This window comes from Colius striatus, chromosome 7, assembly GCF_028858725.1.
Source record: "Colius striatus isolate bColStr4 chromosome 7, bColStr4.1.hap1, whole genome shotgun sequence".
Taxonomy (NCBI): Eukaryota; Metazoa; Chordata; class Aves; order Coliiformes; family Coliidae; genus Colius; species Colius striatus.
In genome coordinates, this window is record NC_084765.1 from 42,015,163 (window position 1) to 42,039,347 (window position 24,185).

The 24,185-nt window shown below is 44.6% G+C and overlaps 1 protein-coding gene across 6 annotated transcripts in view; it reads right to left on the reverse strand.

Moving 5' to 3' along the window:
- The window catches only part of MAP2K5 (mitogen-activated protein kinase kinase 5), a 136,393-nt gene that overhangs the window by 29,646 nt on the left and 82,562 nt on the right, over nt 1-24,185 (reverse strand). For 3 of the 6 annotated variants that reach the window (XR_009819077.1, XM_062000024.1, XM_062000029.1), the window contains 3 exons: nt 18,427-18,456; nt 5,712-5,738; nt 5,359-5,391 (listed from right to left, as the gene is read on the reverse strand). The exons of 1 other annotated variant lie outside the window; for it this stretch is intronic. Coding sequence is in view for 4 of the 5 variants with exons in the window: in XM_062000024.1 (XP_061856008.1) it covers nt 5,359-5,391; nt 5,712-5,738; nt 18,427-18,456 (90 nt within the window). In the remaining variant the exon portion in view is untranslated. The remainder of the gene's footprint in view (nt 1-5,358; nt 5,392-5,711; nt 5,739-18,426; nt 18,457-24,185) is intronic. 2 more of the 6 variants (XM_062000025.1, XM_062000027.1) reach the window with 2 other exon arrangements.

The following is a 24,185-nucleotide window of genomic DNA, read 5'->3' on the forward strand; positions in this document are numbered from 1 at the left end:
TGCAGAGTTTGTAAAGTCCTTGAGCTAGATTAAACTGCAGTCTTGTGAGACTGAGCATCTCTGTGGGGGCACTTCACAGGGATGCTCAAGAAACTCATGGCAAGCTTCTCACTACTTACTCGTGAAGCTGCAAGGATTCCTGAGTACAGCTAATGAATTCCTGCTTCCTTTTACATTTTTGCCTGACTTGTCAAAATGGGCAGGTTTGTCAATGCTGCCTCCTGTTTGTACAAATGGGACTTGCTTTTGAAAGCCTTTCACTCCTCAAGCTTCTAATGTAGCTTACAGCAATTTAACCAACCCTGGTGGACAACAAACCAGTTCCTTTCTCCTTAATGCAGTATAGCTTAAAATAGTCACTATCACACTGAGACAACCTATGGAAACTTTGAAACCAAACCTAATTTATGTCAGGTTATGAAGAAGAAAGGGCTAGAAACCAGAGCTGATGTTTAACTACAGAGCTTGTGACCACAACCGCTCCAGTACAGCGAAACCTGGTTTACAGCAGCCACCCAAGGGGCTGGCAATAATTGCTTTCCTAGAAGGGATACTCTAACCAAATAAAGGTCAAACAAAACAGCCCTGGAGAGCTTAAGGAAAATTTAAAGGAGTTGCTTACATCAGGAGGGCTGCCTGCTGGATGTATTCCACAGAGCAGGCTTTGTGTAGCCAACCTGCTCCGGGTGCAGAGCGGGGACCTCTAGAGACAAACACCAGGGGATCGACAGGGTCATCTAAGATGGCACACTGAACACCACAGAGCTCTCAGGGCTGCCCTTGTGAGATCTTCACACACCAGCTGCCATCACTGAGGTGTTTTACTAGACACCCTCTAACTAGCAACTAGGAAAAATGACACGTTTAGAAGGGAATACAGCTGAGGAAGCAACCACACGGTAATTTCTCACATAGTGCGTTTTGACATCAAGGTAACAGGGAAATAAGTAACTACAGGCTGGGAGAATGTTGAAGACAATGTCAGTTCCCAATCAGAGCTCTGATCTTCACAGAACCACAGAATGGCAGGGGTTGGGAGGGACCTCTAGAGATCATTTAGTCCAACTCCCCTGAAAACCCAACCCCACATTTTGCTGCAGAGCCCAGTAACCAACTGCTTCCCTAACAGAAAATTCAGACTACTCTCACCCTTTAAACTGAGGATTTTAAAAGGAAGAGAATTAAAAGGAAAATGCATTATTATAATCAAGGCTACAGTTCTCATCATCTCTGCTTGATTTACTGAGTGATGTCGCAGACATCAGCAAAGAGAACACTTAACCAGACCGTGTAGGTTGGCTGGGACGTGGCTGGAGATTTGGAGGCTGAGCAGGGAACAGTTAAGGGTTTTTTTTTTTTGTCAGCTAAGGCAAAAATCATGGGAGATGTTCTGAGAGCATGAGCAGCAACAGAGGTTAAAAGCACACACTGATTTTACTTGCAGTCTTCAGAGCCAACCCACTAAGTGAAACGGGGAGGCCACTCCTTCTCTGATGTGTCATTTCAGCATTAATCATATTACTCTACTGGACTGGATGATCTCTAAAGGTCCCTTCCAACCCCTTCTATGATTCTGGGGTTCTGTTGTTTGTATTTCTAAGTTAACATCTGAAACAGATTCCAACCACCAAAACTTTTCTTTCTTTCATTTCAAATGCATCTAGTGCTTTTGGACCATAAGCCCTTTGCTGAGTAGATTGCACTGCAGATTCTTTGTCTGCACGATCGTGAAACACATCTAGGGCCACATCTAGGACATCTTCCAAGCCAGGCAATGGCTCCTGCTTCCAGCAGGACTCCATTCTCCTCCATGTCAGAGTGTTTCTGGAAAGACTGTATGCACAGCAAGCGATGCATGTCCTTCCCAACAGGGATTCATCTGCACTGCTCAGTGCTTCCCACACAACATTTCGTTGAGTTGGAGACAAACTAAGTTGAGTGCTGGAATATTAAATTACTCTCAGCTCTCAAATAACAGCAGACTGCCTTTATTGCTGGCTGTGTGGCAGGGTGAACTACATCAACATCTAGTCCATCCTCATCTTTGGATCAGAAGCAGGAGTCTTATCATGGTGGGAGATGCTGCAACGATTAGGCCCGTTGCTTAAATGAGCGTGTCTTATTTGTAGCTGGATCACATTCCACTATGAGTTACCACATGTTAAAAAATAAAGGTCCTGGCAAGCGTTGTCTCCTATTCACACGATGCTCCTCACTAATTTTGCCATTAAAGAAATGATCCCAGAACCAATGCCATTAAAAGCCCAACACCACAATTTAACACACCAAAGATCAGGCACAGTTTACTGTGATTTGAGAAGAACCGTGCCTTTTTTGGTTAAATTATCCTGCTTCTCAAGTCACTTACGCACTCTGCAGAGCTCCTGCAAGGAAATGTACGTCCTAGGAAACGAACAAAAACCACCAGGCTTTTGGAACTGCCAGAGTGACTTCCCCTGTCTCACCTATTTCATGAAGAGTTAAAAACACCTGCAAAAATTCTCAGTGCTGCAGAACATCTGAGAGCTCCCACGGACAGTTTTTATTCCTCAGTCACCACCCCACAGAGTCTGAGAAAAGTCCAGCACACTTAAGTCAACACAGAAGCAACCTCTTAACTAGTTCAGCCATTGATAAATCCTGGGAACTAAAGGTGGAGAGCACATTGGCTTTGGGATTCCTGCTGTTGTTTAGGTGGGACATGGAACAGCTCTACAAAAACCCAACGACTGCTAATACGATAACAACCTACCGTGGACAGTCAAGCTCTTAATGTTACTTCTGTTTCATCATGTAAAACAACTTGCAGGTTCTCCCTGCATCGGGCTCTGAAGTCTCTAGTCATCTCTAGGGGAGAAGACCTGGGTAAGCACGCTGCCAGCAAAGACCCAACTTCAAGAAATGCTCTTTTCTGCAGAGCTGTTGAACCACATTTTTTAGCAGCCAAATGCCCAAAACCAGTCTCTGTCACACAAAAACCCGTATCAAAGGGCTTGAGGAAAAAAGACCCAGAGTTTTCAACTGAAACCACATCAGCAAGTTATTACCATGGCGTGAAGCTCCCCCAGCCTGTGACATTATGGCTCATCCAAGAGCCCTGCCATGATGGGAGCACTGCTGTGCCCTGTTTGGAGGGAGAGGCGAGCTGCAGACCGTCACTCCTTGCTGTTCTGGATTGTCATTTAGGCAGGTGGGGAGTTCTGCACCAGTATCTGGGGGTGCCTCTGGGGACAGGCTGTACAAGAGGGGCTCTGCTCCCACCTCCTGTGAGTTTTAGGACTTCTTTACAGCCAAGGGAAAAATTGGACCCAAAATAGTCAGTCTTACAACACTAATAATATCTCATCCTTAATACTCTTGGTAGCAACAACAGATGAACAGCACCAGATAGTAAAGAGACTTTCCCTCTCAAAAGGTCCTTGCATAGAAGGAAGAGTGTGTATCAGCCAAATAAGCAGGTCCCTCTGCTGTTCCTCAAGAGACATATCTTAGCAGAAGACAAAGCGAGGAGGGAAAAATAGCACAGAGACAAGTTAAACACATTTTCCTTTGAGGTTTTTGCACGGAGGACAGGCCTGGCAGTGGCATGAGGATCTGTTCAAGTCAATGCTACCCATGAGCTAGGACAGAATACATCTTAAAACAAATGTTCTCCAGGACACCATTGAACAAGAATTTGCACTTCCAGGTGTGGCAGCCAGAATCTCAACACTCTGTGTCTTACTAAACGACTCCTCCTTATCAAATGACCCCCCACTAACAACACACAGGTACCGAGCATGTAGCACCATGGCACTGATCCATCCTCCTCTTTCCCCAAGCAAGTAAACAGTGACCTGCTAACATTAAAGCCAGCTTGGAACTTGGATGCTTACATGCTACAGACCTGCTAACATTAAAGCCAGCTTGGAACTTGGACGCTTACATGCTACAGGAGGTTCATTGATTCGAGTTTTTGTGAGAAGACTGGAGCAAGTCTAAGCTTGAGGAAAAGATGTGAGAGCTGCAAGAAGGTCTACCATAACCTGCATCTCTTTAGAGCTGTGTTTCAGAAGAGTGAGTTTAGATTTAGTCCCTGGTAAGATGTCTAGCAGCAGCAAAACACAGGTAAAAATATGGGCATCTTTAATTGACCTTCCTTAGGATTAAGTGTCCTTTTGCTGCTGGGGGTTACAGCACTGGTGCTTTGGAATCTCCATGCCTCCAAAATGTACATGACAGGTGGATGGAGAAAGCAGAATTGCCTAAAATTTCCCAAAGAACCAGGCACCACAAAGAGCCAGGTGAAAGAGCTAGCACTGCTACAGGACTGGGAGCAACTTCTTTCCTTTACACAACGGATGCTTAATCATCTGAATTCAATCCCATCCCTCAAGGCCCAAACATCACTTTTAAAAGAAGCTCAGCTAAGCCACCAAGTCATCCTTCTAATAAAAGGATAAGAGCAGTGGGCTTTGTGAGTGGCAGGAATGGATGGAGATACCGCAGAGATGCCCAACAGGTCATCACCCTGGCTGTGGGCCCATACCAAACTGAACAAACACCGTACACAGGCGAGGCTGGAACAGCTGAATGATCAAAGTGCACATCGACACGCAGGGACCCCAACCTGACGTTCTGCCAGAGCTTGAGGCGAGTCTTTAAAAAGTTACAGCTTCCTTTTCCTTGTTTAAACTTCCCAATTACCATCATCACCATCTTATTAAACATGAAAGCCAAAGCAAAACTGCCAGCAGTCTGCCCTCGGCTCTCGCCTTACTGTCAGGAGCTGGGACCTTTGCTTACACGTCGGCTTGGGATGGGAGATGGGAGCAGCAAAGGAGTGTTTCAATCGAGACACGGGACATCAGCCACTGACATTCTGCCTACTGGTCACACCTGGGTCTCCTGCATCTCAGCTCCTTATTTTGGCCTTCTGGTCAAACCAAAACGACTGGCTGGCATTCGGATGCTTTCCCGCTGCGACTCTGGTTTTCCTTCTCAAAATGCCCTTTCTGCCCACGTAGATTGTGTGAAGTGTAGCCAGGAGAAAGTGTGCCACCACTTGAGTGCCTTTGTTCCAACTCACCTGGAAGATGCAGAGGATCAACCTGCACGACACGAGCGAGGCCTGAGGGCCCCAACAGCTCAAAGGAACGGCCCCTGAGACAACCGAGTCCTTCAAAAGGCTCAATGCTGAGAGCAGAAAAACAGCACAAAGCGGGACAAGGCCAGTTCATGTTCAGCAGCTCCAATCTGCACAAGGCAACTCGTGCTCTGAGGATGTTGGGCACTGTGCTTCATTAGGAAACAAAATATAAGCTTTCCACTCCATTAGGAATGACTTTAGGAGTGAAAGCACATAAGACGGCGACTCACCTCATCAACAATGCACTGCAATAACTGGAGAGGCTGCGATGGAAAGGAGAGAGGGGGAGAAAAAATAAAGTATTAGCCTATATGCAATATCTTTACAGTGGAGTGGAAAGAAAAAATCATTAATGCAATAAAATATAGCAAGATTAATCAACAGCAGCAAACTCTTATAAAAACATTGATGCTCAGGATGTTCTATTATTTCTAATGGTACCTAATCTAATACAGGCAGTTAAAGGTTTGCATTTTCCTCAAAATGCAATTTGCTAAGTTTAAAACAAGGCATCCAAGCATGCAGAGGAAGCAGCCATCAGGAAAAAGAAAAGTGAATTTTTTTCTGAACTCATAAAGCTTACCATTAAAGATCCCTGGTTTTTCTGAATCTGAAAAAAGGCAATATGTAATTAGCATGTCATAATCAAAATGACTCACTTGGACACATTATGATCACTGAGAGAAAATTATTGCATCGCTGGTGGCAATTTGTGGGCATGTGTTAACACAATTTACATAATGAAAATACACAAATGTTAATAGCTCGCTTCTCATTTATAGGCGAAAGTCAGCAGAATGTTAATTTCACACAACACTTTTTAGTACCCTCCAGGTTGTATTAGAAGAGGAAGAAAAACCATAATCCATTTCAAAAGGCTGTTTACGATTCAGATATAAATAATGTTTTATATTGCTAGATTGTGAGCACTGGGCTTAATGTTGCAATCATTGCTAATGTTATGAAGCTCACTCTTTTTAAATTAAAAACCGATTTATTTAAAATTGAAATTAAATCATAGTCAGAAATTAGAATTTTGGATCACTGCCAGCCTCTGCTCACAACCCCCTGGTTTTTTTTTGTGTGTGTGTGTGAAGAAAACTTTAATTATGTGGTTGAAGTGTCTGCTGCAGCTCAGGAAAGCCTTTCACACTCCACTTTTACCCGAGTTTCTTATCCGTTCCAACCCAGTTTTACCCCGGCTGGAAGCGGGGGCGTCGCCACCTGTGAGGCTTGGAAAGTTTGATGAACTTTCGAGTTGTTCCAAGTGCCAAAGGAAAGACTTGTTGTGGGTCAGCTCTGGAGATCTGTTGCCATCCCTTTGGTTGGGGAAGGGTTTGCAGTAGCAGCCCGCTGGATTGCTTACAGAGACACACACAAAGTCTTCTGGCCAACGCCTTGGGATCGCCACGCCAAACAAAGGCAGGAGGACAACACAAACGCTTAAACACGAAGCAGAGAGCAGGTACTTTGTGCAGCCCATCAGCCTGAATTCTGAGCTGCTGGCCTTGTGCTCGTTTGTGCCATTTGTAACGGGGGTGGAGAATTAACGACGTAGCTTTTGCCCCCCCCAAGCAGACGCAGAGTCGCTGGCGACCCACCGCGACGGCGAGGCAAACGCAACGCAGCCCTTCCTCCGTGCAAACGGCTCCTGCTCTCACACAGTTGATTTGGCTCGCCCCTCACACGCAATACTCTCCGCTGTACAGTGCCACGATGATGAATGTCTGAGGGCCGCCATCAGCTTTGGACACGCTCTCTCCCCCAACACCCAGCCAGAGGCAGGATCCTCGAGTACTACTTTACAGGTAGTAAAATGGAATACAGAGGAGGCTGCAAACTAGCACCAAGAAAAGCTGCTATTATGCACGTGAAGTCTTTCGTTATCGTATTAGCAGCGCACAAATACACACATAAAGCTTCTACATATAATCCTATTTTTGTTGATGGCCAGGAAGAAAAGCAAATAATAAAGAGAGAGAAGCAGCCCATTCTATTTCTTAATGGTCAGTGTCAGCTCAACACAAGAGATTTGCTGGCTGCATTATTGCTAATAAGCAAAATCTTCTGCGAATATAAAAAGGTCTTTGTTTTTACACCCCCCCCACTTCACTCCCAGATGCTATATGACAAAACAGACTCAGCTCGTTCAACAGGGGTGATCTGGAGCTTCTTTAGATTAGCACACACACAAGCAGGCAATTCTGTTTTTCATCCCCAGCATCAGCCACGTTCCCTCACTGGAAAAAACAGCTCTGGCCGTGAAAAAGAGCAGAGGTGGGATCACACACAGGAGCCTCGACACGGCGACATCCAGTTTCAGAACAAGACCTTAGGAACGTTGTTTCCTAACTAATTGATTCGCAAAACAAAAGCAAGGCAAACCCGAGCGTGCCAGAAGCCCTCCTGTGACACCGGGAGCGTGTGGCGGAGCGGCAGGCCGGGCTCCCGCGCCAGGCAGAGCCGTGTGCTCGCTCACACGCACGTCGTTACCGGCTTTTTATGACACACTTTTGATGGCGACATATTATTTTGAGATCATCTTCATAAATTTTGCATTAAGGTGGCTGTGCCAGTACCTGGAATTGATTCAAAATGCTTAAGACACTCAATTACCTTTTAACGCTGTTACCCGATGTAATGACATATCTGCTGTTTCCCTTCGCGTCTGATGATGCAACATCATTGTAATTGATTCATTTTCTCAATTAAATAAAGCTACTGCGCTTTCCTCCCTGCGAATGCCACAGAGACTCCCTGGTTAGATGTATTACCTATTTTCTCTCTCTCAGATATATTGCTTGTAAGGCTGTGCTGTGCTCCTCTGTTAACTCCGCTGGAAAATGCAACGTTACAGTCATATTTTTCAAGTTCTGAGCAGCAATGAACTCGGCTGTATTTATATTAGGCATATTTTTCACTGTTAAAACTATGTTGTTTACCTTTTCCAAGGCCACATTATTGGGCAGCCTCTGCAACTATAAACCAAACCTAACTGATGACAACTTTACAGTCGGTGCTTCTCCTCTCGCACACAGTTATGAAAAGTGGGGCATCCCGCTTTATAGCACATTAAGAACGGTTTTAAAAGTACTCAACATAAAATGTTTTATCTTCCTGTTCACCCACGCTCCTTTTTTACCTCCCCTAACCGTCTGGTTTTCATGCACTGCTGTGAGACAAGAAGTTCAGGCGGCAGGTCCATCTCGAGGGATGCAAGCGCATCAGCTGCAGCTCACAAGCGTGCGTGCGTGGTGTGTTGCTACCCAGTGGGACGCTCCAAAAACTTGGGGAGCGAGGAAAGGGATTGTCACTGTTGTGCTTGTGGAGCTTCCACCAAGGATTTCAAAGAGTGGAATGGTAGCAGTGGCACAACTAAACACCCTGCTTGAAAAGGGAGACGGGAGGAGGCGCAGCGTGTGTTTCAGACGCATCGAGGAACCCTTTGATGTGCTCACTGAGCATCGTTCTTGTCTCAGAGAAGTCACTTTAAGCCTTTTATCACCAACATGCTCCCTCAGCCACGCCAGAACGTCTGCCAGCCCCTGACCTGCTCGTTGCTGGAAAAGCCAGTTGGCCAGAAGGTTTTGGAAGCTTTTACAGGCAGCCAGAGTGGCGTGACTTTGCAGAGTGAGATGGGCTGTTCCAGAGTCTGGAACCCTCGTTGTATTTGCAGCGTTTTTACTTACAGTGTGTGGTAGTTCATAATTTGAAGAAGCAGGGCAAATGAGAAATAAATCTATCACATTAGCAGTCTGTTCCTCAGGTCATGAAAAGCCAGTGGTATCTGGATAAACTGCTCCATAAAGCACATTCTCCAAATGGCTTTTTCTTTTTTCAGGTTGGTTAAAAATGCAAAAGTTTGCCTCCTGTTTCATCTCCTATTTAATGAATGCCTCTGGTTATGAAAAGCAACTTTTGACAGGCCCATCAGGTTATATTTCTGTCTCCATGGAGATACTTTGGATGGGAAGTGGCTGGGAAGACCTCTGCCGTCCCTTGCACATTAGATTCACAAGCACAATCAAGGAAACTCAAATGAATCCACCCCGGGTAACTTCAAGGAGTCACCGGCTGAAGCTTTAATTTTCGCTTTTACTCTCTGGAATTAGGACTTGCCCTGGAGCTCTTGTTTGAGAGATTTGCAGGTGACCCAGGGTTAGATCTTCCCATAGCAGTTAACAATTTTTCTCTTTACATATATACTGCTTTTCCAGCTCGTGATTTTTTTTTTTAATAGAAAAATAGGTGCACCAACAAATCACCCAGTTATGGATTTAAAGGAGGCTGCACAGCAGAGCACTCCTCTTCCTAATCCAGGGAACTGTGGATTTGCTAAGTACACATCCCTTCTATTTCTAATCCTTACGAACGAGGGTGAAGTTTTATTGAATGGCAGCAAGTACAAACATTGCCTCCTACTGACACACGGCCAAGGCTGGGTTTGTATCTGATGTACACGGGAAAGGAACATGTAAGCACCGTGTGGTCTTCACCACCGTGAGTTTTCCCGTTCCCTTGGAATGAAAGCAAAATCTTCAGACTTGTTTTACAAGCCCTTGCACAACTCAAACTGATTACACTTCTGAAAGAAGTCCAAAGCACCAAACCAGTAAGACTGACCTCTCTAATTTGTTCCTGATACTCTGAACTCCCTTCCCCCCATCCCAATCCGGGCATTTTGGAAATGGCAAACTTCAGTCCCTGTCACAAAACACAGGATCAAAAAGGGAGCCAAAATAATTAATAGAAAGACAATTCACAACCACCTTAATATTAAATATATCCTTACAATTATATTACACTGGTTCTCCCAGAGGTCTACAAACAAATTTCTACAAAGAGATTATTTCATCCACCATTGAACTGCAGCCACTTCTCACAGAAATCTGCTTACCAGAGTTTAGTAACACAATTCAACAATGTGGGCATGGAAAACTGCACACTGTTGAAATTAGGGAAGGAGTGTGAGAAGCCGACAGTAACCACCACGCTGAAGCAGGACCAGGACGCTCAAGATAACACATTCCTTGGTCAGCAGGAACGTGGGACAAAACAAGACGTGGCAAAGACGGTAACTTCATCAGCCCCCTGTTTAAGACCTTGCTTAAAGCATCACAAAAAGTGCACTAAGTAGAGCAAAGAGTGGTCAGCTAGAAACCAGATGAAGGAATGGGGTTTAGATCTAACCATTTCTTGCTTCATGTCACCCACGTTTATCAAGTTTAGTGAAACAACCATGAGGTAACACAGAGGAATACCAGGAGAACCCAGAGGACAACCAAAACCCCAGATGGACAAACAGCCATAGCAGGATGTCCAGGGAGGAGTACAGCCTGAAGACACACAAGGTTATCCTTTCTCCATGCAGTAGCAGAGTGCTGTGTCCAGGTCTGTGAGCCCCCAGAGAGCTGATGGCCAGTAGGAGAAACCTCAAAGAGCAGCCAGAAATCTAGGAAGGAGAAACCAAAAGGACTGGAGCCCTCAGACTAAAGACAGAGCAAGGATGACGTGCCCACCAATCTTCTGCTGCATCTCTCCTTCACTTTCATCACACACAACTACCACTACACCCTGTTCTCTAGTAATAAAGCACAAGAACAAACAATCTAAGGAAACAAAGAGAGCCTCTAACACCAGAAGGGTTTAAGAGCAGCAAATGAATACCCATCAGGATTGTTGCTCCTCACAAGCCAACCACTGCAAGTGCCTTACAGCTTGCAGAGAAACAGATCAAAAAGTCAGTTCCTAAAGCCTGTCACTAGGTGCCATCTAGAAAAATCCTGAGCTTTCTTCAAAGAGCTGCAAAGTCAATTGTGGTTGGTACAGATGACACAATCCCAGGGACATCTGAAAGGAAATAACCCAAAGCAAGAAAAAATTGTGTATGCAAGCAGAGTTTTCCAACTCAGCTGAGATGCTGAGTGGGTTTGGGCAATGAAAGGCTCTATGCAACGAGCATCCTCTCCTACGTCATTCTACTGTTCCTAGGAACTCACAGATCCATGGGGCTGGCAGAACAGCTGCCATGGAAGGGAAATGTTTACCTACACCTCAACATCATTCACACTCCTTCTGGCTGTCTGGGCTCTTCACCACACCGAGCAACCACCACTCAGCAAAGGAGGATGTGTGCTGTGTGCTCCTACCAGGTATGCTGGAAACACAGCCCTCGTGAAGTTAAGGAAGAGCAAATGTTGGGACCATCTCCAGAACCACTTCACAACCTCAAAGACCTGTGAGGAGCAGGTACTCTTGCTCTTCAAACAATTCATTTGTGAGTTCTTATGGCTGCACCCTTGGGAAGCAAGCAGGTAAAACGGGGCAAGCGACCTGCTGCACCATTGTCACCTCCAGCTCCTGGGTGACTTGGGAGGAACAACGCCTCCTCCTCACCTCAGCCAAGAAAGCCTGTTCAGAGAGCAGAAGATGTAAACTTTCAGTAAATCCAATATTTGCTGACAGTTTGCAAATGACCCCCTAAACCAACCAGCCACACAAATCAATCCTCCCACTGCGAGTTTTCTTCCTAGGGAGGGCTGAGATCCCAGGTTGAAGCTTTAGTTTGGGCGACTCATTCAAGAGCATCCACTGCAGGGATTGTAACTGGAAGGCCATTTCCTTCCAAGCAGTAGAAGAGTATCTCCCCATTCCACAGAAGCAGGGGCTCCTTACATATTTGCACAAGTCTCTCTGAAGAGATTTCACTGTTTCCTCTTGGATTTTTTCTCCCCCCTCCTCTTGGTAAGTAGCTCTTTATGGCAACAAACATGATTTCATTCCAGGATCTTGCTCAACTTCTGCAGTCAGTCCTGTGCTGGGAAGGAAGGGCAACACCTGCAAGGAGCAACAAAAGGGCTCCTTGCATCGAGCCATTCTCTTACCCAATACAAACTGCAAAGGGTGACAATGCCATCACTGACTGGAAACCACAAGCTCACATCCAGCACCCACGGGTGATCATCTGTGGCAAACCGACCTCTTCACAGCTTTGAATCTGGTATCGAGTGTACGAGGTTTTACACGAGACAAGGGGAACAGGCACTGAACACATCCCAGAATGCTGCTCAAACACAGCCTAAAATCCCTGTTCCCTCAGATTGCCTGCAGTTCTCAGGGTTAGAAAGCAAAAAAAATTACACACCCCTCTTTCAGGATCGTGAACGAATGATCTACTCTGAAAACATACTAAAAACACATCACAAAAGCAGGATTTACCTACATTTCCAAGCTCATGTTATTCAGTCATCCATTTCACATTTGAAAAGGAAAAAGACAAGAAGGTCAAAATTAAAACAAAGAGAAAAAATGCTTTTTTATACTTCAGAGCCCTGTTTTTCCCCCTGTTTTAAATCCCCTGAAAATATCTCAGCCTGCCAACAAGAAAACACCTCTGGAAAAAATTAACACTGAATTGTACAGCAAGTTTCTAACAGATAAATCCAATGTAAGTTCAAACTTATTTTTGGATAAGAAGGGGAATAAAAAAACCAACCTCAAACAATAAAGGAAAAATGCAGCCAAAGCACATTATCTCATGAATGCTGTGTATCTAGTGAAACCTACGCTCCACAATTGCTGAGGGTTTAAAATAATAGCAGGCGACTTAAAATATTGGCAGTGATTTCTGGACTCTATTACAAAAGCACAAAATATCTGCACAAATCTATCATATTTAAGCTATTACAGAATAATTTAATCCACTATTCCAGCATTAGCATTTGAACAGGGTTTAATGTCTTTTAAATGGTTGGATGTAACGATAGACGTGGAAGAGAAACATTGCTCTCTTACTAGGAAACATGCTGCAACCAGCCCTCAGTTTATTCTCCACGAAATAAATGAATGCTTAAAGGATGTTCCTGTCAATTGAAATAAAAACCACAGCAGTAAAATGGCTACTTTACATGGCAAGGCAAACTAAACATTTTTTTTTTCCCTCCCCCTTGACAAGCTGCTTACACTGAGATGAAACCAGGCCAAATCTGGTCAATAGTATGGATTACACTGAACAAAAAGAATCTTAAGACCGTGTTAACACGGGGCTCGGGAAAGCAGCAACTTCACTCGAAACCACGCAATTATTCAGCAAACTAAGGCACAGCAGAGAAATTCAGCTCTTTCAAACAGAAGCGCTCACCCAGGAGCTTTGTTTTTTTGACCTATAATTAAATCTTACTTGCAGAAATCACAGCGAGGGTGGAATTTGCTGAGGAAAGGACAGAAACATAATCTTGCAAAAAAAACCCCACCAAACCTCCCAAGCTTTAGTATCAGCAACAAAAAAACACCCCCACCACAACCCCCAAACAAACCACATTTGGCAAAATCTTCTCCTGCTGAAAAGAGAAAGCACCAAGAGCTGTGTCCCAAAAGTCTGCATCTGATCTCCCTGGAGCAGGAGGGATTTGCTCCAGCTCAGGATCTGGCCCAGCACATGCAAGAATATTCTGCATCGTCTCTCCGGTGCTTTTGATATGCTGGGCTTTGGGAAAAGTACAAACCTTTCCCTCACAGGAGGAGCAAAAAGCGGGTTTCTTTCACCGAGGATTTTCTCCCCCCCCCCCACCCTCAGTATATTTTCTGATAAAGCAAACCAATGGCAAGTCTACAGCGAGCGCTTTCTTGGGCTATAAAATTTCCTATTATCCACTTATGTTTTCTTTGCAGAGGGATTTAAGGATGCCTCTTCCTTCAGACAAGCAATATGTCATCATTTTGTTGAACTAACGGGCCTGACAGCCTCGTCTCTCCGAGTCAGACACACCAGCGCTCGGTGCTCGCGTTGCTGGGGAAATGAAGGTGAAAAAACAACCAAGGGGAGAGTCTAACTACAACTACATTCTTTACTAATTCATCCCCACTATTCATCTAATATTAAAAGTCTTTATATTAGAACAGATCCTTAAATTAAGGTCTCTCCCACTTTCACTATGTGTCGAAACAACTTATTTGAATCCCTGGATTATCTGTTTTAGCAAACGTCATCTTCTGTGTTCATCATCCCTCCTGTCTTTTTGATCCCTCTTTTTTCTACTTATCGTGTTCTTTATTTGAAACAGATTTTTAACAGATAATCTTGATCGTTACAACAATATCTTGCTTGCATTTCATTCAAATAATTCTTAAAAACAGCTTAAAAAGCCGTTTGGAATCACATCAAGCTCTCCATCAATCACACGCAGAAATTCCGCTGGCGGTTGTATAAACATCAGATCAACTCTGATGTCTTCAAGGATTTCAGAGTGAACCATAAAAAACTCCATTAACTTCTGACAAAGAATGCAAATTAATCACAACATGGGGTGAAATGAAATTAAAGGCTCTTTTCTAATCAATGACAAGGCAGGATGAAATATTTGCTCCTCTCCGCGGCCAGGCTGCCGGGATGCTCGCGCCTTCCCCGCTCCCCCCGCCCCGCTCCCCTCTCCCCGAGCATCCCAAGCGCAAGGTGTGAGCACAGACTCACCCAGGGCAGGCTCTTTAGCCCTCCCCATCCCTACAGCTATCTGCTTACAAGTCGCCCGGATTCACCAAACCCACTAATCATCTGAATCTCAGGTGCATCCAATTTGTTATTCACACTCTCGCCGTGCCAGCGAAGAGCCTGGCGTAGACAGATGCACCACGAACCTTAAATGACAGTTTTGGCCTCCGGAAGTGCGATCGCTACAGCAAAATCTAGTACAGCCTCCAGGTGAAATGTCTGGAGCTCCATATGGAGCAGGGAAAATTAACAACAAGATGAAAATCGCTGTAGCAGCAGGGAGCCCGAGTTAAAAAAAAACAGAAGAGGGAAGGGGGGGGGAAGAGGAGGGAAAAAAATTTAAAGATGAGGCAAGAGAAGTAATAAATTAATGGGGTGTGAAAACATTCAAAGCTTTACAATACCAGGGGCAGTATTTGCTCAGATTTAGGGGTGGGGGAGCAGTGGGAGGGGAGGGGGCACAATGGGGGACGGGATTTTTTTTTTGGTGGCTTTTTGTTTTCTTTTTGCTGCTGTGGTCGAAAACTTTGGGTCATTTTCATGGAATTTATTAAGGCAGGCCTGGAATTGTAGCCAAAGGAAGGGAAACACGTCTCCAAATGCAGAAGTATCTGAAATACGGTGGTTGTAAGCCACACTCCCCTGATGAAACCCTCAGCAGCTGAGTGCTGCCTGCCCCTCTGGAGTATTTCCCTTTCAACACCCTGCCCTGTGTAAAGTTTGACTCCAAGCCGGGAATATTTAGCTGGCAATTCTTTTCCTTTCTCCTCAGTTGATCATCATTAGGCAAGTCATCGGCCACATCGTGTTTTCACACAATAAGCTGGGTTGGAACTGACGTGACGAAGCGGATGGCTCGCCGTTCGTTCAGCCGCTGCTCATCTTTGGGCTTCCAACTTTCAACTTCACTAAATACACTGTCAGGTGCCACTGCACTTGGGGGTTTGTTTGGGGTTGTTGGTTTTGATCTCACACCTTTCTGCAGACACACATCAGATCGCATCAACTAAGGTTAAACTGGGAAGCTTGTTTTCCCTCTGTGCCACCTTCAGACTATGGGCCAGCACCTGGGTTTGGTGAAAGGGGTTTCCTTTCTTTCTGAAACATTTAAGGTAGGAAAGAAGTTGGTGTAAATCATTTGTGTGTGAGCACAGGCACCGTTCCTACGTTTCAGGAGAGTTAAGCAAACACATCAGGGGAAGGAGATACTTGTAAGTGACGTTGGTATCCGTGGGAAATCCTCTGAGCTCTCTACTCTGACACTTCCAGAAGCGGCAACCCCGCAGCAGGGAAGCAAACGAAGCCACGAAACTCAGACCAGCTTGAGAAACTCACAACGTTTTTAAGGATCACAGATGCCTGTGCAAAGTGGAAAAGTCTTGTTCTGATCATGACTGACCTCTCCTTGTCTGGAATCCCTCCTTCCCTTTGGCAGCTGGCTGCAGGAAATCAGCTGCACATCAAGACAAAACCAAACTCACTCCGAACACAGCAGCAGCTTCACTGACACCAGGGAAGCTGCTCGCAGGCTTTCAAGGGAAGACTTTAATGTGAAGGTAAGATTAAACAGTGACAGTTTGACAGCTAAGTGTTGGCAAAACAAACACTCACAGAAGATGTGGAAAATGAGAAATGGTAAGTTCTATCATTAAAATACTCTATTAAAGGCCAGGGGAAAAAAAGAATCCTTTAGTCCTACTTAATATTGCAGGAGTCCTGAATTTCCACACCGCAACGACTGCACATAGAAATCCTATTCATTCAAACTACATTTCCACACACCACTTGTCCGTGTCTTAAAAACAGACAAAAAGGGAGGGGGAAAGGGTTTTTTTTCCCAGATGCAGTTGGAGGCAAACACTGATTTGCAGGAACTTTCAGGTGTTCTCAAACACGTGCTCCCGCTCCTCGGTTTCAGAGAGAACTTCAAGTTATTTTAGGGACAAATTGTGCAAGCACACATATGATTAGCTTCATTCATTTGAATAAGCCCAGTGAAGTGAGAAGGGTTTAGTCAAGTGAGTGAGTACAGAATCGGGCCCTTACATAGGGAGATAACAGATATTTAGACATTAACTCACTCCCAGGGCTAATTAGCCTCCTAATCAGGGTGGGCTTTGAAGGCTTCTTGTGACCAGCTATGTAAGAGCATCTGCAAAATACATACTCTTCACATAAAAATCCTTAAGAAAAGCAGTTTTTGCAAAAGCTTAATAGCTACATTTTAAAGTTTCACCTCCTCAACTGCTTTACATTAAAAAATATACACAATTTCATGGACTGCTGACTTGCCAAATATTCTCCCACCAACCCGAGCCGCTTCTTTAATTAGAATAGCAAAAAGGATCTTAAAAGTAGCAATCATATTTTGCTCCCAATCCAGAAAGAACAAATTTGTGACGGAATCACACACACTGTATGCTCCCTAACTCCCTTCCCCAAGCTCCAACACTTCTCTGAAGAGGGGGGGTTACCTTACACTGCACCCCGCATCACTCTGACTCAGTAACGCAGCATCCGCAATGAACATCGAGGCACTCGATGAGCACGCCAAAGCATGGAAGGCACTTCAACACGAGAGCTGCTTTCTCAGCCCCCTCTTCAAAGGAGAGGGTATGTTTTAAAATATGGATACAATATGCAAAGTATGTTCTGGTAACCTGCTACAGCTCTTGCAGGCTGTAAACATGTTCCACGGGAGATGAGAAAGTGAAAAATCAGTGTGTTTCCAGCTAGGCAAAAAAACAAACCCAACCTTTGCAAGTCCATAAAAGTGTCAGGAGAATTTGCTTAAAACAGCTTATAAAAATGGGAGAGAGAATGAGTCCCAGCCTATTATTCAATAACCATGTTTGTGAGGCATCTGCATAATCTAACCACGCATAAATTAGTATGTGTATTACAACAGTTATTTGCATAATAATAGCAAGTTAATAGATGCTTAAAGAGCACAGACCAACACCACCTTTAAATCAGACATGCCTCCAGGCACTCTGATCTGTATAGACCGAGATGCAGAAAACACTGTTCATAAAACATACGAAAACATAAAAACCACATTCAAATAATTCATTTTAGTCCCTGGACGTTTCACTTTCCCCCCTCTCCCGGGAAAGAATCATTTGAGCAACTATGGAATAGTTTCCTCCCATGAATTCTAACATCCATCTTGCAGAAAGAATTTAAAGCAATCGTCAAACCTCTTTCTGGATTTGTTGTTTTGTTCTGAGCTTTGTGTCTTTGCCAGTGCACAAAGTGAAAAGGAGCTGCAGGGCTCGGCACTGCCCTAACCGTTGCCACTGCAGGTGGATGTAGTTTTACCACCAACTTCAGTGAAGCTGAGCTAGGCCAGTGGAAAGTTAGAAGATGCCAGTATCTGAATAAAACACTATTATCAGGTCCAAGGGAGAATCTGGAGTGGCCTTAAGTATTCCAGTCACGTTGCAATTTTGGTTTGAGAAGATTTTAGACCATTATTCAAAATGGAGATATAAAAAAGGAACAGATACACTTTCCTGCTCCAAAAAGCACTGCTGTACACACTGGATTATTTTTTCATCTCCCAACAAATCATTAACATCATCATCATTTTCATTGTCTCCGGAGAAAGAAGGTCTGGAGTTTGGAGAAGACAAAAAGCAAGGGAAAGGGAATCAACGGAGACTTCTGAACGACTCCTTCAAGATACTGCTTTTCAATTTAACAGGACAGATTTATTTGTATGTGGCTCAAATGTTCACAATTGCTCTCTGCACCTTCATACATAGGAATGAATGTCACAGTGGCAAACAGCAGTAATGAACAATCTTACCTGAGGATATGGAAACCTCCCAAGAGCAAGCTGGGAAAGGAAATAATATTTGTGTAGTTATATAGATTTGCATGGAGGGCACATTTCCTTAAAGAGAGAAAAGTACTCAACTCTTACTACGGTACACATTGGAAAATGTCAGCAAAAGTAAACCTGAAAAGACACAAAGGGCTGTATTTAGAATGGAGTCGTTCACAACAACTGCCCCCTGCTCTTAGTTTCTGAGTATTTCTGTATTCCTCCAGCTCTTTTGTCTGTACCACTCACTGACACTGTTTGATGCCCAAGTTCCTGAGGACTCTCTAAATTAAACCAGTTCAGCCTCAATAGCGAGGCCAACGACACCGACCTTTCCTGGTAATTATCTGCAATGAACAGGTATTGTAGAGCATGCACTGAACTCCCAAAGTCCTTCCTTAACTGGCTCAGAGTAAAATCTAGGTTATTTAGCTGAGGTTCGCTTCCTTATCGGTGTCAAACCCAGCTAGGGAACCTGTGAGTGGGATCTGGAGAGGAACCATGGCACCTGCAAAAAGACACTACTCTGATTTGCACACAGTACCAGCTGGGTTTGTTGCCCACACCGTTTTAGAAGTCAATTGGTGCATCAGTAGAGTATCTGCTAGTACCACTATTAGACCCAACAACAACACTAATGCCACAGCTAATAAATATTCCATGGTAAATTCTTCATACAAGACTTGACGTACTCCCGTTTGGTACCTGAAACCTTGGAAGCAATCTCAGCAAAACACAGCCAGTTTAAGTAGGTTCAGTGAAGGATGAGGGTTTGCAGAGTTGGCACACACTCCCAAAGGGCCTGCAGAGTAGCTCTGTTCTGACCTGCACCCTGGATAAGCTCAGCTCTCTCCACGCTGTACGGAGAAGCCAGATGAGCTTCTCCACACTCCAGCTAACTCTCCTGAATCCTCCCTCCCCTCCTCAACCTTCAGAAGGAGGTCTACCAGGATACATTATCATCACTGATTAGTCTGCATGATAAGCTCTGTACAGTCACATCAGACTGAGTAACAGCATCAGTGCTGAGGGACTGAGCCATCCCATCGTGTGCTGTGAAGGCTCAACCACACGTCAGCGCCGGGCAAAAGCTGTTCTGCGACACCTCTGTTGCCACTGACATTTGAGCTCCTCGGTGCTGTGGTTACTTGACCTAGCCAGATTGCAGCTGAGGTAGCTGTGCTAACCTCTGATGAAATTTCAGCCTGGCTGGCAGCACAAAACTACCCTAAGTATGAACAATAAGGTGTAGACAGAGCAGTAGCAAAATGGGGAAGTGATGGGGCAAAGAGACCAGCAGACACACAAGAGCTGCATCAGCTGAGGAGAAATGTCCTGAGAAGGTGCTAAGAAGCAGCTGATGGTATGAATGGAATCAACTAGAAAACAGCAGAGATTGTGCCCTTCCTTCCACTCCAGCTGCTGTCCAAACCTGGAATGGCACAACCATTTGGCTGTGAGCCTCGGCAAACACAGTAAACTTCCAGAGCCTCAGGAGGAAGACGTTACCAAAGCATTTGTGTAACAGGAGCACGCAAGAGAAACGCTAAAAGGTGAAACAATTTTCTTAGTGACTACTCTTAAAACAGGTTTTTGCTATATTTGTCTCGAAAATCTACAGACACACCAAGTGGTTTCTAAAGGGGCTGCTTGGTTTGTACAACAGCTCTGAGCACTTACTGCACAGACATCACAGTTACAGGAACCACACAGCCACGTTTCCATGCACTCACTGAAAAATCACCCCAGTCCTTCCTCAGTATCTCATCAGTGGGAGTTTGCATGAGGGCTGAGGAGGAGCCTTTGTGGACCTATGGATGCCTATGAACAATAATACATGCAGTGTCTCTGAGACATTCCTGTCGTGCCACCCATCTCTCTGAGAGGTGTGATCTGCCTGCAGACTTCCACTCGGAGATGCTGTTTGCTTGGTTTGTAAGACCAACACCTACAGAATGTAGAACTCAGGCTTTACAAGACACCCTGGAACAGGGAATGACATTGAGGTGACAAGTAAGACCTCTTCAGGTTCTCCAAAGTGATATGACCATAGAATCATAACTGTATGATTCCATGTAGGGGTTGGAAAGGACCTTTAGAGATCATCCAGTCCAACCCCCCTGCAGGAGCACGTCCATGATTTAAGCCAGCTTCCTCCTCCAGGCTTCTTCTGCGTTTGTCTTCCAGGTTTTCTTTCAAGACTCAACTCTCCAGAGCGAACTCTGCCTTTCAGGGTTTTTTTTCTGGTGCAGTGCTGAGCACAATGCTTTTCTCTGGGGCAATTTCATCCTCGTTACCAGCCTGAGCTAAGCAGGTCTGGTTGCTGTCCCTTCTCTCCCTTGTGTCTGGTTCACAGCTTCCCTGGCTCAGCATCACTCCAGTCAGCCTCTGATGGCAGAATAAACTGCTAAACGGTTGAGCAAAGGACCCTACATGTTGTGTTACGCTCAGTCTTAAGGGCCAGGAGCTACTAATACGTTCCCTTTTTCATCTTTTCCTTTGGGATGACCACTCTTTAACTTCCAAGAGGCTGCTGAAGATCCTGAGGAGCCCTGCTGCTGTGGTAGCCTAGACATAAACCTAGAAATGCCAAACACTTTTCCACAAACAGAAGCAGAAGGAATTCAGATTTTTTCCCAAAGAATAGTCATTACAGGCCTGGAAGAGTGTAAGAGTTATCTCCCTGTGGAACAAGAAGGTGATGATGGCTCTGTGCACAAGGCATCCTTCTGCAGATCTTATTTAAGCAGAGAAACGACCGCTGCCTCGGTGACGACTCCAAACTAAGCACTTCCACTCTCAGTGACAATTCCTCTCCCTGACCACCACACCCTCAGCAGGGGCTCCAAAGGCAGCAGAATAATTGGGGAGAGAGCAGTTTTTCTGCCAGATCTCAGTACAGAGTGTACACACGAGCTTCGAAGAACCTGATCTGCGTCGGGAATAAGTTCTTTGGGGGCTGATAACAAAGAAACACATTTCTCAGGGAACCTGCTCCTTGACTGAAACTGCAAAGCAACAGAGCCATGGACAGATGATGTGCCAGTTCTGCATCCCCCCTGAACCACCACTCGATTCATCTAGTCAGAGTTGTTTCCTCCCTGCAAGATTGTCAAGGTATTATAAATTAAGAAACTTACCAAAGAGTATGTAATCTTCCCTGAAATAGCCTGCAGATATGTCACTGTACTAAATGTGTTTCAGATTTAATGAAGCTTTAATGTCCTTTTTAATTTTGCCTGTTTCTATATCACCAGGGGTCGAGCAAGGCAATCAGCACTCAAGAGGGTGGTTTGGTTTAAAACTAGAAAAAACTCATTTGCTTATGAGTTGCACTGTATTTTCTTAATTAAATTTACTAAGTAAAATGGTTTAAGTTCAGCCAACCAATGACCTCTGTGTGTGGATTTAGCTTTATAAACAGCGTCACAGTTAAAGGAAAGGGAAAAAAAAGCCCACAAACCCCCCAAAACAAACAGATTAGAGCCTCACTAAAGGGATTTCATACTGTCATCTGTCTTCAAGAAGTCATGCAAAGATAGGCAGCATAAGCCCAGTGCAGGACACACAAAAATCTAACCTACCAAAGTAACATACTGCTGAAAACTTCTCTCCATTTACACAGTATTTCCATTCCCACTGGCTGGGTTCAGGAACTGATCAGTATTTTATGCAGCTCTGGGTATTAAGGAGGAGAGAAGGGAATGCTTAAACTCCAAGGAGCTGGTTCTCATTTCCCTCTGGATACCTTCCCACTACACCAGAACTGTAAACCACATCAGTTTAAAGAGACCCACTGTAACACCAGCATGGAAATGAAAGTCAGACCGAAGAAATCTGTCAGAGTAGCACTTCTGGACACAACTGCAGAGCAACCACACGTCTGTGCAGGGGTTGTGTTTTGGGGGGAGCTGTGGTGTGTGGTTTCAAAAAAAACCCTATTAATTTCACTTTCTCAGACACAGAAGCAGCCCATCAGAGCACCTAAACCACTCATCTGGTGGGCTTCAGGCAGACTGTGAAAAACAACATGCACTTCCAAGTGACAGCATGTGTTTCACTGTGAGGTGAGGGAGCCCTGGCCCAGGCTGCCCAGGGAGGGTGTGGAGGCTCCTGCTCGAGAGGTTTCCAAACCCACCTGGACACGTTCCTGTGTGACCTGATCTAGGTGGGACCTGCTTCAGCAGAGTGTTGGACTAGAAGATCTCTAAAGGTCCCTTCCAACCCCACCATGCTGTGATTCTACCCTGTGATACCTGACAGGAGGCTTCCTCCAGAGCTGGTCTGAGACACATGTAGAGTGCACCATCAGATTTTAAACCAGTTCTTGACAAACTGAGAAATAATCCAGATTTATTAAACACCAGGCAGAGCTACAGTGTGCATGCATGTTGATTTTCATCAAGCTACACCCAAAAGAACGTAAAGGAAAGCAAAAAGCACACGAGGCAGGCAGTTGTGGTAGAGGCAGGTGCCTAAATCCTCTGTACAGAGTAGCCGTAAGGAGGGCTGGGAAGCAGCTTTAACCTCTGCTCAAACACACACATTTAATGTGAACACAAAAGCAAAATGACTTGTTGAAATAATGTAATAAACAGTTTTGGAGCTGAAAAATGACAAATCCAGAAATCCTCCCTCCCATGGCTCTTGACTCCCCTGCCTGGATATTGTTACTGACAACAGCAGCTTGGTCCGAGTTCTGATCCCAAAGTGAGGGAGGGAAGGAAGTGCAGACCATATTCTTAGGACATCGAGGCAATAAAGTCTCCCACTTAGGTGACTGTCTACGTTGTGCAAGTTGCTTTGTAATTTATAGTTAGAACAAAGAGCATGGGATGTTTTTATTCTTAATTCAGACAACGTCCCACGTTTTCCAGCATAACTGCAAATTGAAAATAAGCACTTAGAGTATCGCCAGCGATCTAAGCTGAAGGAGGGCTTGATAGTCTGAAATGCTCTAAAATTTGTTCTTAATTACCTTGTGCACATTTTACACAATTAAATTTCCATCTAAGGGTTTTGCATTTAGATTGTGCACCGCAGTTAAACCCTGGTTTTATGGAAAAGCAGACGCCGCTTCCGAACACTCAGACAGGGGGAACTTCAGGAACCAGACTTAACTACTGGATAACATAAAATTCCCCAGGTGAAATTTCATTCCAAGACCAATTTATACATTCCTAGATAGATGGCTTAAAATCACCTGAAACTCTGCAGGGCATGGACCTTAATAAATATTAAATACCTCAAAAACTACCCTAAGATTCTTCTTTCCTTCTAATATCAATTTCACTGTCCTCTTATTGCACAGCTGAAAAAAAAAAAACCCAGAAAAGAAAGAATCCAAAAGGATATAACAGCAATTTACCAGCGTTAAAGTGCTTCTGAGGTTAAACTGACAACAAAAAAGAACAGAAACACAAAGCATCTTGAAGTAGGGTTTCAATTAAATGCGCAGGATTTAGTAATGCAGGACGGAAAAAAAGAGTTACAAATTAATTTAATCTTCTGCCTATAGTTTGCAGCTGCACTCCAAAGTGTCTGGGGCTTAAGAACAAAGCCTTGAAAGGCCTCAGAGTGAGGAAAGCTTCAATTTTTAATGTATAACGCCATTAGCTGATAACTTGTGGAATCTGCGACCCCTGTGGAGGGGCATAAGAGCGGGTAACAGAGACTGATGAAGTGACATATTTGTTCGTGTCTAGGACTGTGAGGGAGAAGGTTATTGCTAATACCGTCAG